Source organism: Gossypium hirsutum, chromosome D04, assembly GCF_007990345.1.
Source record: "Gossypium hirsutum isolate 1008001.06 chromosome D04, Gossypium_hirsutum_v2.1, whole genome shotgun sequence".
NCBI lineage: Eukaryota > Viridiplantae > Streptophyta > Magnoliopsida > Malvales > Malvaceae > Gossypium > Gossypium hirsutum.
In genome coordinates, this window is record NC_053440.1 from 57,910,535 (window position 1) to 57,924,490 (window position 13,956).

The 13,956-nt window shown below is 34.0% G+C and overlaps 2 protein-coding genes across 7 annotated transcripts; one reads left to right on the forward strand and one right to left on the reverse strand.

Annotated features, from left to right (window-relative positions):
* The first annotated feature begins 1,702 nt into the window (after positions 1-1,702).
* On the forward strand, positions 1,703-2,059 carry LOC107898052 (uncharacterized). Its single transcript, XM_016823607.1, has one exon. The coding sequence runs from the start codon at positions 1,703-1,705 to the stop codon at positions 2,057-2,059; it is 357 nt and encodes a 118-aa protein (XP_016679096.1).
* A 1,153-nt stretch (positions 2,060-3,212) lies between these two features.
* On the reverse strand, positions 3,213-10,551 carry LOC107898747 (protein RRP6-like 3). 6 transcript variants are annotated; one of them, XM_041091123.1, is made up of 13 exons: positions 10,206-10,540; positions 9,871-10,118; positions 9,689-9,787; positions 8,618-8,701; positions 8,369-8,455; positions 8,129-8,249; positions 7,496-7,680; positions 7,340-7,384; positions 7,149-7,205; positions 6,467-6,978; positions 5,883-6,378; positions 5,027-5,727; positions 3,213-3,665 (listed from the first exon to the last, which is right to left on the reverse strand). In XM_041091123.1, the coding sequence occupies exons 1-13, from the start codon at positions 10,435-10,437 to the stop codon at positions 3,659-3,661; spliced, it is 2,874 nt and encodes a 957-aa protein (XP_040947057.1). In that variant the 5' UTR covers positions 10,438-10,540; the 3' UTR covers positions 3,213-3,658. The 6 variants fall into 6 exon arrangements, with proteins under 6 accessions (XP_040947057.1, XP_040947056.1, XP_016679758.1 ...); XM_041091122.1 differs by having other exon boundaries at positions 3,213-3,636; positions 10,206-10,539; XM_016824269.2 differs by lacking the exon at positions 7,149-7,205 and having other exon boundaries at positions 3,213-3,636; positions 10,206-10,551.
* Positions 10,552-13,956: the final 3,405 nt, after the last annotated feature.

Sequence of the window (13,956 nt, forward strand, 5' to 3'; positions counted from 1 at the left end):
ATAATTTAGTATGCTTAAAATCGAGATTTTTTTAAAAATAATTTTAGCTGAAATATGGGTTAAAAAAGAACTTTATTAACACAATAAATCTAGGGAGACAAGTAGTGGCCTTGGTCTCCTTTAAATAGAAAAATTGGGATAAAAATGTTATGGAGGTTCTTATACGTCTGAGAGTTGGATTATATTTTACCTCATTTACTCAGATGTGTAAATTAGTTCTTGTAGTTAGATCAAAGAGCAAACTAATCTTTACCGTTAAAAATTTCATTAATTTCTTTTGTTAAAAATTGGTGTGGCTGATGGAATAACCAAACAGTTACATGTGGAGTGTGACGTGTACCTCGTGCTGACATACAATGACTCGTTTTTAACAGTAGAAATTGATGAAATTTTTAATAGAATGAGTAATTTGCTCTTTGATCCAACGTATAAGAACTAATTTGTCCATTTTTTGCGTAGAAGCAATATGTAATTCGACTTCTAGTATAAGGGCCTCTATGATACTTTTACTAAAATTTGCTTTTTAAGTCCTTTTGAAAATTATAAATTAACATAATGGTAGACTTACATCTCGTGTCAAGAGGTGTTCATAGACCGGGCTGGGCCGTGTTCAAGCCAAACTTATGCAATGTATTAATACCACATTTCCAAGTCCAAGCTTGGCCCGAAAAATGGGCTTACTTTTTTGCTCAAGTTTGACTCAAATTAAGAAAAGCAAATCTGAGCCCGACTTAGCCCACCCATATTTGATTTTTTTAATTAATTTTTACTTAAAATTAAAATATTTAAAAAAATATAATGCACTAAATGTATTACAAAAAGCTAAAATAAAAGTTTTCTAACACATTAAAAATATATTAAAAAGTATTTATATTTAAAAAAACACTACCATAAATATAATAAATATTTTATTATATTAAATATAAAATTTTATATTTTAGGTTGGATTTAATTATTATTTATCATTATAATATAAATATAAATATATAAAAATATTATTTATCATATATAATTAATATAATATTATTTTATAACATAATATTCAAGTCGGGTTAGGCTACGCCATGCTAGGCTAAAAAATTCTTACCCAATGCTCAACTCATATAGAAAATGAGCCTTAAATTTTACCTAAATCTATTTTTTGAGCTTCATATTTTGTCCAAACCCTATCATTTTTAAGTGAACTTTTATGCCTGGGTTTGGGTGAGTGACCCGACCCATGAGCTGGTTGACTGAGTCTTAACCTTCCAAAAAATTATGATTCAATTTAGGTTCATAAAACTTTTTCAAACTTCGTCCATGCTTACTAATTCATCATCTTAACATTGATATTTTTGTTAGAAAATGTGTTTCTTTTTTAAAAGAAATCTATGCCAATATTTTAACTAGAATAGATAATGATATCAACTATTTCGATTTAACTAAGGATATTTATTGAAACAGAAGGACCAAATTATAACAAAATAAAATATAGGAACTAAATATTGAATTTTAGCATAGTGGAGAGACGAAGGCCACAATTTGACCAAAAAACTACCCTCACTTTTCAAAGCTCTCCCATTCCCTCCCTTTTTTTCCCGCTTTCTCCCTTCTTAAAAACTTTCACCTTAAATCCCTAATCCCCAAACGGCCAAACCCTACTTCCACTCTCCCAAGAAAGGATACGGCGTTTACCTTGTCGTTTAACCTTCCGCCGCCGACGATGGATCTCAGGTGCCGGTCCTTTCCCAGGCATTCCCTTACTCGATCCGAGCCTTTCCTAAAGTACCTCAAACCCGGTGCACTAGCTCGACTTAGGGACTCGCGAATCAGCGCTAGATCACACCGACTGAGTCCCGTTTTTCAGATCTCGCTGCCCGATCTGCCGTCCAACGACGTTCGATCATTTTCCATTGCCGTCGACAGCATTCCTTGCTTTGTGGCGACGAGGAGGGCTTACGGGCCTAAGTGTCTTCAAAGGAAGAAGCTATCTGCTGGCAAAGGAATGATTTTTCTTAATTCAACACAGTCAGCTTTGGATTTGCTGGATCCTGCGGTGGATCTGCTAAGTAGTGAATGAAATCAGTTTAATATATGTGAATTTGAGCTCTTTTTTCACCTTAATTTAGCTCTAGATTTATAGATTAACATACTACTCTTCTTGTCTTGTTTAATTCAACAAAAATAATTAAAGTAATAATAATTGCAATCAAATCCCAATTTCCCCTTTTGATTTCGTTATTTGTAGTTTGACAGATTTCGGCTCTTTTTTTTCTTTTTCTTTTCGGCTGATAATAGATGAATTTTTAATATTTAATAGTAAAAATAGATAATTTTTTAATAAAAAATCAATTTGTTCTTTTGATTTAAAGTATAAGATTTGATTTGTTAATTTTTTTATTAAAGGAAATAAAATGTAATTTAATTCTTCATAATTCTTTTACCTAAACAGCCAGTGCTTGACATAAATTTATCTTGTGTAATAATATTTAATGTTTTGTAAATATTTTCATGTTTCAATAATAATTTGAAGGAAAAAAAATGTTTAGGTGAAATCAAGGTGTCCACTATTAGTAGTAATGATTAATCTTATCGTTTTAACATTATAATACTCTTAACTCAGCAATGATTTTCTTGGCATCCATTGCTTAAGTTTGCTCCCAATCGTGACTTGTGTTAGGTAACAGAAAAACACCTCGATTAATAGTTAAATTTATTGAGGCTTAAACTTTTTTTGTCCAAGTTAATCTTAAACTTGACAATTGAACACATTGAGGCTTGAACTCTTTTTTCAAATTAGCCCATAAATTTGACAATTATTCTTACATTGATAACTAAATCTTTTTCCAAGTTAGTCCTTGCTATTTACTTGAAAATCTTAAGAGTTGAAATCTCAATCCGTGAACAATTATCAATTTCAAATTCTAATATGAAAACAATTATCAAATTCAGAAACTAATTATCTAATTCAAGCCCTAATATGAGAACAATTATTAAATTCAAGAATTTAAGAATTATTGTCAAGTTGAAATCCTAACCCAAAATTTATATGATCCAAGTTGCGATTCAATACTAGACTATTAGTAACATAATATGTTTAACTCACAATTAGTTAAAATATATGTATCATATTCATGCTTTGGTATAACCAAGTGTCATTCATGTCCAATCCAATTTACAACCTATAAAGACTATCCTTCTCACGGTTCGTAATTGCCCCTCCAACAATGCTATTTTCAAAATTCAAACTTAAGTTCTTTTCTTAATATAATGTAACTTTACCATTACACCCAACAATTGTTAGTATTCATGCTTAAGATTTCAACACACACGATAAGGTACGATCATAAAAACCCCAAGATACAACATTCATACATGGATTGTCTAAGGGAGTAAAAAAGGCGATCCAATTCTCAAAAATGGGGACAGCCAAACAAAGAGGATGCATTGCATTAAAAAGGGATCATCTTACAAACACAAAAAGGGTAGGAATTGTGGTGCCAGCAGCAGCCATTGCCATGTAAATGCCAATAGTTGAAATTGAGATGTCTCCTGGTTCACGTTCCCATCATTTGGATTAATAATATATATTAACTGCTATCGGTGCCTTTCTTGGTAGGATTGTACACACTGAACTCGCCGAATTCTCGTCTCCCACTGGCAAAAACAGCCTCCAATGTTAAATCCTTTGGACAAAGAAAATATATCAATATATAAATGAAACGAGTCATTAATTAGTAATCAACACATATAGTAAGTTGCCGTAAATTTTTTCCAGGCAGGTGGAGGTGGGAGATGGTTAACAGTTATCGTATCATGGCAAAGATTCTAAGGATAGGAACTGATATTAAGTTCTAAGTGTGTGCTCTAGCTGTGTAGTAGGTATTAACTTTGCAGGGGCCTTGGAGTTGATAGGGATATAAATGTGGTATTCGCAAGCTATTCTAGTTCGACTCGAGAAAAACTCAAACTCAGTTCAATAAATTATTGAGCCGAGCTCGAGCTACCGGTCTAGCAGAATTCAAGCACTGTAAAACTCTGTGTGAGCGGGAGCTTTTCATTTTAATAAATTTTTATATTAACTTACATTTCCACCGTTATAGAAAGAGCTTAAGCATGAATGAGCTAGAGCTTGAATATGAATGAACTTCGTCGAGATCAAGTTAAATCTTGAGTACAAAAATTCATAAACAAGCATAATTGAACTCAAACTTAGAAATTGATGTTCCATCAAGCTCGAGCTAAGTACCAAGCCTCAAATTCCAAGTTGAGCCCAAGCTTACTGCTATTCAGATTCGGTTCAGCTCAATTACACCACTAGGAGGTGAAGCTTGAGTAGTTTGTATGCCACACAGAGTGAGATTAGAACAGATATATACTGACACTTAAAATCTGAATTAGGGTTAGACATCTAAATGATGAGAGAATTCATGAAAAACAAAGGCCTAATTCATGATTTGGCTCTTGAAGCATACCCATTTTCCCACTTTCGCATTTTTGTCCATTTTGATACCTAAAGTATTCCTCCATTATAGTGCGGTTACTACTGACTATCATGGTTTTAGACTAATGTAAGTTTAAGGTACCTTGCTATAGCACAGTAACTACAGACTTTATCATGGTTTTAGACTAATACTGATCAAGTTCTTAGCTAATGAAATCATAATTGGCATAAGACCCAAATTTGAGGGGATCGAGCATTGACCTAAATGCACGGACAACAGAACCAAGAAGGGCTTCTTTCATTTTAAGACCCAGTCCACAGGTCAAGGAGGCATTAGTCTCTGTTTTCATACTGAATGATTTCTCTCTTCTCAAACTTAAATTTATCGATGAGTAAAAGCTGTAGCCTATGAGAATTCCTGTCTTTCCTCAGATATGGTCATAAATCTTACTTTGGAACGCTTCTCAAATTCCCTCAAGAACAATCCAATCCTCAATGCATTCGGTTTCTCACTTACCATATCCTCGGTCTTCCTATAATCTCCATAGTTCTATAAGAACAGAAGCTAAAACAACTAACAAATATGACAGAGCAGATGCATACCTGTGCATTACATCCCAGCCAGCAGGTAAAAAGTGAGGATGAACAGCTTCGACAAAAACGTGCCTCCATCGCTGACAAAATTGACGAATGCCTTCCTCTCCAGATTCATTTAATATATGATCGACAACTTGTTTCCCGTGAGGTCCATGTCCTAGTAGAGACAATTTTGAATTATGTTTGAACGGGATGTTCCCGTTGTATCTGGCACAAGATGAGTCAACTATTTCCTTCGGTATGCTGCTCTCAGATTTATCACCAGGATTGACCGCTGACACACTTTTAGTCTCAGAGATTTCACTGCCATGTGAATTCATATCATTGCAAGCTGTTGCCACTCCGAAATCAGAACATGCTGGAGAATTGTTTGTATGATCCGTATATGTTACCATACAAAAGTCCAAGTCATCCTTTGTCCCCGATGCTTCTTTTGATGTATCAACTTTTGTTGAATTAGAAACATCTGCAATAAAATCTGAAGCATCGGGACGGTCAACATTTGATGGATCTGATGTGGTAGATAAGATCCTAGTTGCATCATTACTTTCTTGTTCTTTAACAGGAGGGATTCTTGTAGACTGTTTTAAAGATAAGCCTTTCTTCTTCTCGAGTCTTCTTCTCTCATGAGGACTCATGCCCACTACCAAGGCTCTTTCTAAATCTTCGTTGGAGATTTCCCGTCCTCCATAATATCTCATAACAATCTGCAAAAGCAACACGAAGAAGGAAAAAGGATTCATTTACTTAAAGAGATTACTATGAAATATACTGCCAAGATGCTACAGCAAAGCCCTACAATTTTTTGTGACTAATGATAAATATTATGCTGGAAAGGGAATCAAAAGATAAGCTTTCAGACCTGGGTCAGTTCATCACGGCGGCTGGGAGGCATTTCAGGTCCATGACGCAAAAGAGCCTTGGCAGCTGTTCGCAATTGTAGTGGTGAGACACCTGAATCAGCAAAGTTAGTTGACTCAGATGACCCAGATACAATAGGCGCTTGAGTTGAATCAACCACCTTACGGACATAAAGTGGAATTCCAAATTCTCCAGCAATCTGTTTCTTGTATTTCTCAGCAGCAGCATGAGCGACTTCATGACAGTCAACACAAAGTAGGACTATGTCATGAGAGCGATGGCTCTTCAAGTGCTCAGGAAAGTGAATTCTGTAGCACGAGGGAATTACCCGGTAGCGTAAGTAGTGATTGCCTTCACCACAGCCAACACATATGTTTTTCTTACTTTGGATGTAAAAATCATTATCTTCATCCTCTGGGCGGCCTTTTGGTTCGAAAAGAAGCATTATTGCAGGAGGGTCGTCATCAACAAGTTTTGCCAGATCTCGACTAAGATACCTATTAGATAATAACATTAACTTGTCAAATTGAACATAACTTTTGTGGTTAAATAGAGAAATAAGATATAGAAAAAAGGAGCACCAACCATTCGAGCTTCCTGCGATCACAATAGCATAACAGCCGTCCATCATTTGCATAGATCCTACAATTATGGTAAACTGGAGATTTGCAGGAAAATTTTTGAATAAATAGCTGACGAGAAGCTTTTTTAGCAACATGTTTTGGGTTTTTGAACCCATTTTGTTTGGTATTTAATCTAGTTTCTAGTTTCAGGCTACTATTCATCAATAATGCATAGTTAAATACAGACAACGGACAGCTCCCATTTGGACCAAGACAATTTTGAATAACCATGGGAAAGAATTTATCAAGATTGCCCAACTTATCCTGGATTAGTTCATGGACATCTATCCAATGGCTGCAAACAACAGGTGAAGGAGATGGCAGTGAAGAGCTGAGATTCGAAGAATCAATATTCAAATCAGCTTGAATTATGGTGCCATAAATATCTACTTGAGTTGTAGGGACTTTTTCAGAGAGAGCGACAATAGCATAATCAGATAATATGTATCTTGTGCTCTCATCATGCACACGAGCCTGAAAAGAAGTAGCACCACATGTAAAGCATCAAACAATAACTACTATTTTCAGGAGAAACCAACTAAATGAATGAAGAAAAGAACACAAGTTTTTTACTTTAGAAAAGAAGAGATGTTAATAAGAGAAAAAGCTTAAAAACAATAGAAAATTCTTTTGATGGCATATACTAACAATAAAAATTGCTCCAGTAGACAACTATTACCACATTTACTGATCACTCCATTCTGTCAACAAAGTTTGACAGAGCATCAGAACAAAAGAAATGCAGCCTTGGAGTTTCCCTAATCAATAAGAAGAATGCTACATCCAGTACTGAAGCAATCTTAACTTGGTAGTTTAAAGTATAGTTAACACTTACCATTAAATCTCTCCATGCACACAGTCTCCTAACAAGATCCTGAAACTGGAATTAAGAACAAAGCATAAGAATATGATGTAAAATTAAGTACAATATACTGAAAACATGGCCAATCTTTTAATGTTTCGAGTGTTTGTAATGTGGAGAGACGCGAACCTTTGTTTCACCAGATATAGCAGCAGCTCCCTGACCATTCAATTGGCGAGAAAGAATTGAAAATGCAGCAGATTCCCCAGGAAAACCATCGATCTCTTTAGCATAGAGTTGCAAACAAATCATGTTTGATCGCCGACTAGCCTCGAGAACAAAATTGAACTTGTCATCGGTGCAGGATGAATATTCTGATGCATTAATATATTAGCATGTGGATGCTACAAAAAACAATAGATATAGGTCTTTCTAGCATTTGTGAATTAAAAATTACCATTTGAAATATTATATGCACTCTTCAATGATTAACCTTGTTCTTTATGCTAAAAACCCCTTGAATGGAAAGATATTAGCCTCAAACTAAGGCCTTCAAGTTGGATCCCCTCTGACTACCTTTAATACACACCCCCTCCTACCCCTAGACAAGAGAAAAAAAAAAGCACTAATTGATTGTGAATGTCTTCCTTTAACAATTCAGAGTGATAATTCTTTGGATTTTGGCATAATCATTTAATCTCTACCATCACCAATATATGTAGAACTTTCCTATTATGATCTGTTGCCCCAAACTTCCAATCCACTTCTAGACAAACAAGATAAAATACCAATATCCAAACAATCTTTAGGTAGCAAACATACCACAGTCCTGTTTTTTGAGCTCAGCAAAGAAACAATTTGCAATATACAGTAGATAATGCGCATCCGTACGAGCATATTGCACCATTTCGTCTGATAGTGGACGTTGTCTCCAGTCTTCACGCTGTAATGCAATGCAACATTAAAATAAATAAGTTTAAGATCAGTGTTCGAGATAGGGAAGTTTAAGAAGATGAACAATAAATGTTGTAAAAAGCACTTGAGCAAGAGTCAACCACATACCTGCAATAATTTATTTTTGGCCACACCACAATAAGTTTCAAGTAAGTAGGCCAATGATTTCTGGGGCTTTGATAAAACTTCACATGCCTGTGCCGAAGTAAGAGAAATGTGAATAGAGTAGTAAATTGATTATGGTTAGTCATTATAAAGCAACGTTTCTGCAATCTGCTTGCCTGCATTTCCAGTAACTAACATTTAACCTAGGCAAAATTCTACCATGTTTGTTATAAACAAATGATTGACACTCACCTTAGCAGTATCAAATAGATTGACAACATATATGTGGAAGTCTCTTTGCAACCACACAATGTCACCATCAGCCCCATGGAAAACCTGCATTGAATCAGAAGCAGTCCAACACGAGATCAGGATACTTTGATCTTACTACTGTCTTAGCAATAATGCACAATAAATTGAACCAAATGTAATTAATCAATAAATTCATAACATTGAGATAAAATCAATTTTACTTTCTATGGAAAAAGGGTGGCATGAACATTGCATTTAGGGAAAAACACAAAAAACCAGTTTGACCAATCCTTCTCGTCTTCTATGACAAATTAGGAACAATTATTTAGAACAGAAAAAAAAAATAGAGCTGAACTTAGAATGCGATATTGTTTCTGACATAACTGTGTTAGATTGTTACACGAAGTATGAAGAATGACAGTGCAGTAATCTGAAAGTAAAGCATAAATGATAAAGAAACCAGAAATTCATGAAGTAGAAGAAAGAAATATTAATAACAGATAAAGAATTATAGAAAAGAGAAGGAACATGAGAAAAGAGAGAGAGCTTGTGAGTGTAACACTCGATTTAATCATCATTGATAGCATAAGAATGATAAAGCAGCACCTAGGCTACTTATAGGAGTTCAGGCGTTCTAGATAAATCAATAACAAAAAAAAAAAAAATAGCAAACGAGCTACAGCTGTACCACTTGTTATAACAACAATAACAGACTTAATTGATAAACCAGAAACCAAATGGGCCGTTAACGGAAATGCTAAACCAGAAATGGGCCAGAACAAGGTAGACGGTTTCTCACAAGCATTTTAACAAACACCTTGAAGTCATAGGCGGCGAGTAAGCTATGTTGTGCTTAACTCAAACATATCATTGAACACCTGAAGGTCATTCTTACTGCCTGATAAACTGTTCCTCATATAACTTAATAACATTAACATGCATTCCATCGTATGGAGATGATATTTTAAAGTTCTAATTCTTTAAAATGACTATTTGCTTCAGCATCCAAAAGCAGCATTTTGGCTTTTCCTTTCGATAAATGAGTTCTAAACTTGAAAGTAAAATCTATACCTTGCAAATATTAGGATCAGCAAAAACGGGACGAAGAATGCCCATTGAATCATGTAAGGCAATTACATCCACCAAATAGTCTTCCATCTCAGTAGAAATCTGCTCTTTATACCATTAAACTAATAAAAAATATTTAAAAATTCAAAGTTCAACAAGTTAACGTTTTGTTATCACTGATTAACCTGAATTAGAGCGGTGAAGCCTAGAAACGACCGTAGGCTATGCTGCTCAGTATCAACAGCGAAAACCGTTTGTTCACTCAACACTCGAGCTAGTTGACTCAGTTGCAACTCGGATTCAACCCAAACATAAGAATCACCCATTTTCATATCAAAATCATCCATCGCAATCTTAGAAAACTGGAGCTGCGGATCCTCCATCAATGCCGTTATCTCCGCTTCATACGGATGAGTCAAAGTCGAAGGTTTCTCTACAACATAATTAAATCATTCAAAAAAAAAGAAGCTAAACTTCACGGAAGAAGAAGATGAGCAAGAACAAGTGGAAGGTTATTTACCTTTAACGGAATCCGACTGGCGGTTGAAATGATTGAAAGGAGAATAAGAGTTATCAGCTAAGACACGCTTGAAATTCAGCTGCGACTTTGGTTCGGAGTGTAAGTAACAGCGAATTTCAGATCTCCGCTGCTTGCGGCGGCGGCTGAATAGGTGAGCGGTGAAGAAGATAGAGATAGCAGCTACCGATGCGATTATGAGTAACATTTTCATCTTCTCTTTCTTGTCCGCCATTATCGCAGCTCTATTTAAGGAGAAAAAAAGAAGCTATTTATGGTTTGCCGGTTTCAGAGGACTGAGAGAGGGAAGACTCGGCCTGAATGAGGTTTAATGTTGCCGCGAGCCGGCGGTTCATGGTAGCACGTTAAACGGTTTGTTTCGCGTTATATCTCTGGGCTTGGTTTGCAAGCCCAAATATTCGGAAGGGTTCTTTTACATATTGTGGTCCAACCCAATTACCTTTTTTTTTCTATTATCGAATTACCATTTATTAATTAAATTTATAAATTATATAAATATTAATGTTAGATAAATGATTTGAAGCCCTAATAATAACACAATTAGCACAGCTCAAACACAGGCCACACCTAAGGCAATATCAAACCAACACACAAGGTTAATGTTAGATAAATGATGATTATTTAATAATTTGAGGTTTTGTATTGGTCAATCCAAAACGAGCTTCAAATGAAAAACACTCATAAAGAATTATTTATCTCTCTAACTTTGTAAAAAAAATATTTTAGATTTCTTTTAATTTTCGTATCTTTTAACATTTGAACTTGCATTGTTTGTCAAATCACCTCAAAATGGATTAAAAAAATTAACAGTCTATTAACTTTACTACATGGCTACACGTGGATGTCATGTCATCAACTAATTAATTTTTTTAATTTAATAAAATTAAAAAAAATGTAAATTTTATAATTATTAAAAATTATAATATATATATATATAAATATTTATTAATTTTAAAAAAATAATTAATTGTTGGTGTGGCATACACGTGGATGTCAAATAGTTAAGTCAACAGATGTTAACTTTTCCATCTGTTTTGAGGTGATTTGAAATGTACAGCCCAATTTTGCCCACTACCCAAACATAAAACCCAATTACAACCCAAACCTAAGACCCAACAAATTAAACCAAGCCCAAATACCCAACAGGCCCAAAACTAATTTGTCAAACTAGGGTTTCAGCTTTTCTGAAACCCTAGTACTGCCGCCATCCTAGCCTGCCCTAGCGCCGCCACGTCGCTTCATTAGTGCAAGTGGCCACTTACTCTCTGCCACTGCCCAACTACTCACCTGCAAACAAACAAATAAAGAAAGCAGCAACAACAAGCAAAGAAAAAGAGAAAAATTTGTAAAATGGCTCTATATATAGCCATTTGAACATCACTAGGAGGGGGGCTTTTTTTTCCTTTTTTTTTGCTTTTTCTTTTGATTTTTTCTTTTCATCTTTCTTTCTTGTAACAGACGGACATCAATCAAAAAAAAAAGCAAAAGTTTGAAGAGATCCAAAGAAATAAGGTGTTAAGATCTTTGTTTTTGTTTTTGTTTTTTTTTCTTTATTTTTTCCCCTTGAAAATACGTATATATATACTTTCTTTATTTCACACTTTAAAAAAACAGTTTATATATATACAAATAAATTAGAAATAAAAAAAAGTAAAAAAATTATCTTTGAATTTTCCGGCCACCGCGACGGCGTGGACGACGATTTTCCTCACCGGATTCTAGGCAGTGCTGGAAAGGGGGAGAGGAAGTTTGAGAGCTTTTATCAGTTATTTTATGAAAGAAGGGAAAATGAATTTTTTTTGAAAATTTTTGCAATTTATAGGGATACAAAACGGCGCCGTTTTGGCCTAGCCCCAGAACGCCCAAAACGACGCCGTTTTGGCTTTGACCCGATTCGCCCAACCCGCTCCAGGCCAGGATCCGTGTGTTTTTAGCGGAAGGGCTAATTGCGCTTTCAGCCCTTCCGCTTTTAAATGATTTTGCAATCAAGTTCTTTTTGTTTTTTTAATTTCGCCCTGTAATCTATTTTTCTTTATAATCAGGTCCACCTTGAAGCTGTGCGTTTTGGAGGGACGGGATTATTTCCCATTTGGTCCCTCCTTGTTATTCGCGCATTCATTGTGGTCCTTCCCCTTTATTTTATTTACGATTTGACCCCAAATGTTATTTTTTAATTCAATCTAGCTCTCTGTTTGTATTTAGGTTATTTTATTATTAAAAACAATACTTTGATATTATTATTATTATTATTATCATTATTTATTAGTTTTATTTTCCTTATATCTATTCGTTACTGTTTTGTTAGTAATTATTCTAGCTTATTTTTCATAAATACCTATATATATCTATACCTATTCTTTATATCTCAAAATCCTTTCCCTATATTTTATGATTTGTATATACATATTTTCTTTTATTTTACAAGGTATACGCGCATATATATCTATATATGTTTTTATTATTTTATTCTTGTAAATATATACATGTACACCTACTTTTTACATGTGTTTCATTATTTTCATATTTCATAATTTTATATACCTACGTATATATGTACATATTTTATATATACATATTTATATGTTCTTTATATTTAAAAATATTTTATATATATTATATATTTTAATAAGCATACGTATTTTAATTTATATCTATATATATCTCTTTACATTTTTAATTGTATCCACTATTTATTTATTTCATTTTCATTATTATTATTTTGAATGAATGTTTTAATTTTATTCGTTTGTATATGTTGTTATTTTGTATGTTGTAGATTTGACTTTTTATTTATTTCATATTATGCTATTGCTCGTATCATTTTTATACTTTCGTATTCATTATGGTTCTGTCATGCATAACAACAATGTAATTTGTTTTCACATTCTTTACTACGACTTCGTGTTTTATTTTACTCGATATAATAAAATTTGTTTTAAAAAATAGTATTTCGTGTTTAGATTCGAGAAGATCGTACCCTAACTTACTGGGTTTCGATTTTTACGATGAATCTAAATGCACGAATCTTTTCAAACTCAAGTTTTAAATGATATCGGGATTTAAAAAAAAATCGTGTCCTAACTTACTGTGCGTGATACCTTTATTCAAACCCGAGATAATTAAATGTCTTTTTAAATAAGTAAATTTTTCGGCATGTATTCTTGTATCGGGAATTCGATAAGTTGTGTCCTAACGCATTGGATATGACATGTCGTTTTCTCGATATGAGGATTTTTTCTAAAAAATAATAAAGGTAATGTTTTGCGTTTGGAGATTCGAGAAAACGTGCCCTAATGTGCTGGGTTTCGATTTTTCTCGTTCGATCAAATAGCCAAATATCCTTTTAAAATTTCAAGTTAAGATAATATTTTGCGTTTGGAAATTCGAAGAAACGTGCCCTAATGTGCTGGGTTCCGATTTTTTTCGTTTAACCAAATAGCCAAATATTCTCTTAAATCTTAATCCATGTCATTCAAGTTTTTTTAGGATCGTATTTTAAATCTTTTTAAAGTTTTCAGTTTTCGACACTAAGACATTAAGTAATCAACTAGGTACCAATTTTGGGCGTATCGAGGGTGCTAATCCTTCTTCGTGCGTAACCGACTCCCGAACCTGTTTTTTTGAATTTCGTGGACCAAAACCGTTGTTTTAATAAAATCAAATCGTTTATTAAAAACAACCACTTTTTAAGGTGATCCGATCACACCTTATAAAAAAGGATTGGTGGCGACTC

What these genes read in the sequence shown, in the direction of transcription:
- LOC107898052 (XM_016823607.1), top strand. Translation starts at nt 1,703, where the DNA reads ATGGATCTCAGGTGCCGGTCCTTTCCCAGGCATTCCCTTACTCGATCC.
- LOC107898747 (XM_041091122.1), bottom strand. Translation starts at nt 10,437, where the DNA reads ATGGCGGACAAGAAAGAGAAGATGAAAATGTTACTCATAATCGCATCG. An exon ending in GCTCAAAAAACAGGACTGTG is followed by an intron (nt 7,681 to 8,128) that starts GTATGTTTGCTA and finishes TTAATGCATCAG; the next exon opens with AATATTCATCCTGCACCGAT. An exon ending in GCCGTGATGAACTGACCCAG is followed by an intron (nt 5,728 to 5,882) that starts GTCTGAAAGCTT and finishes TTGCTTTTGCAG; the next exon opens with ATTGTTATGAGATATTATGG.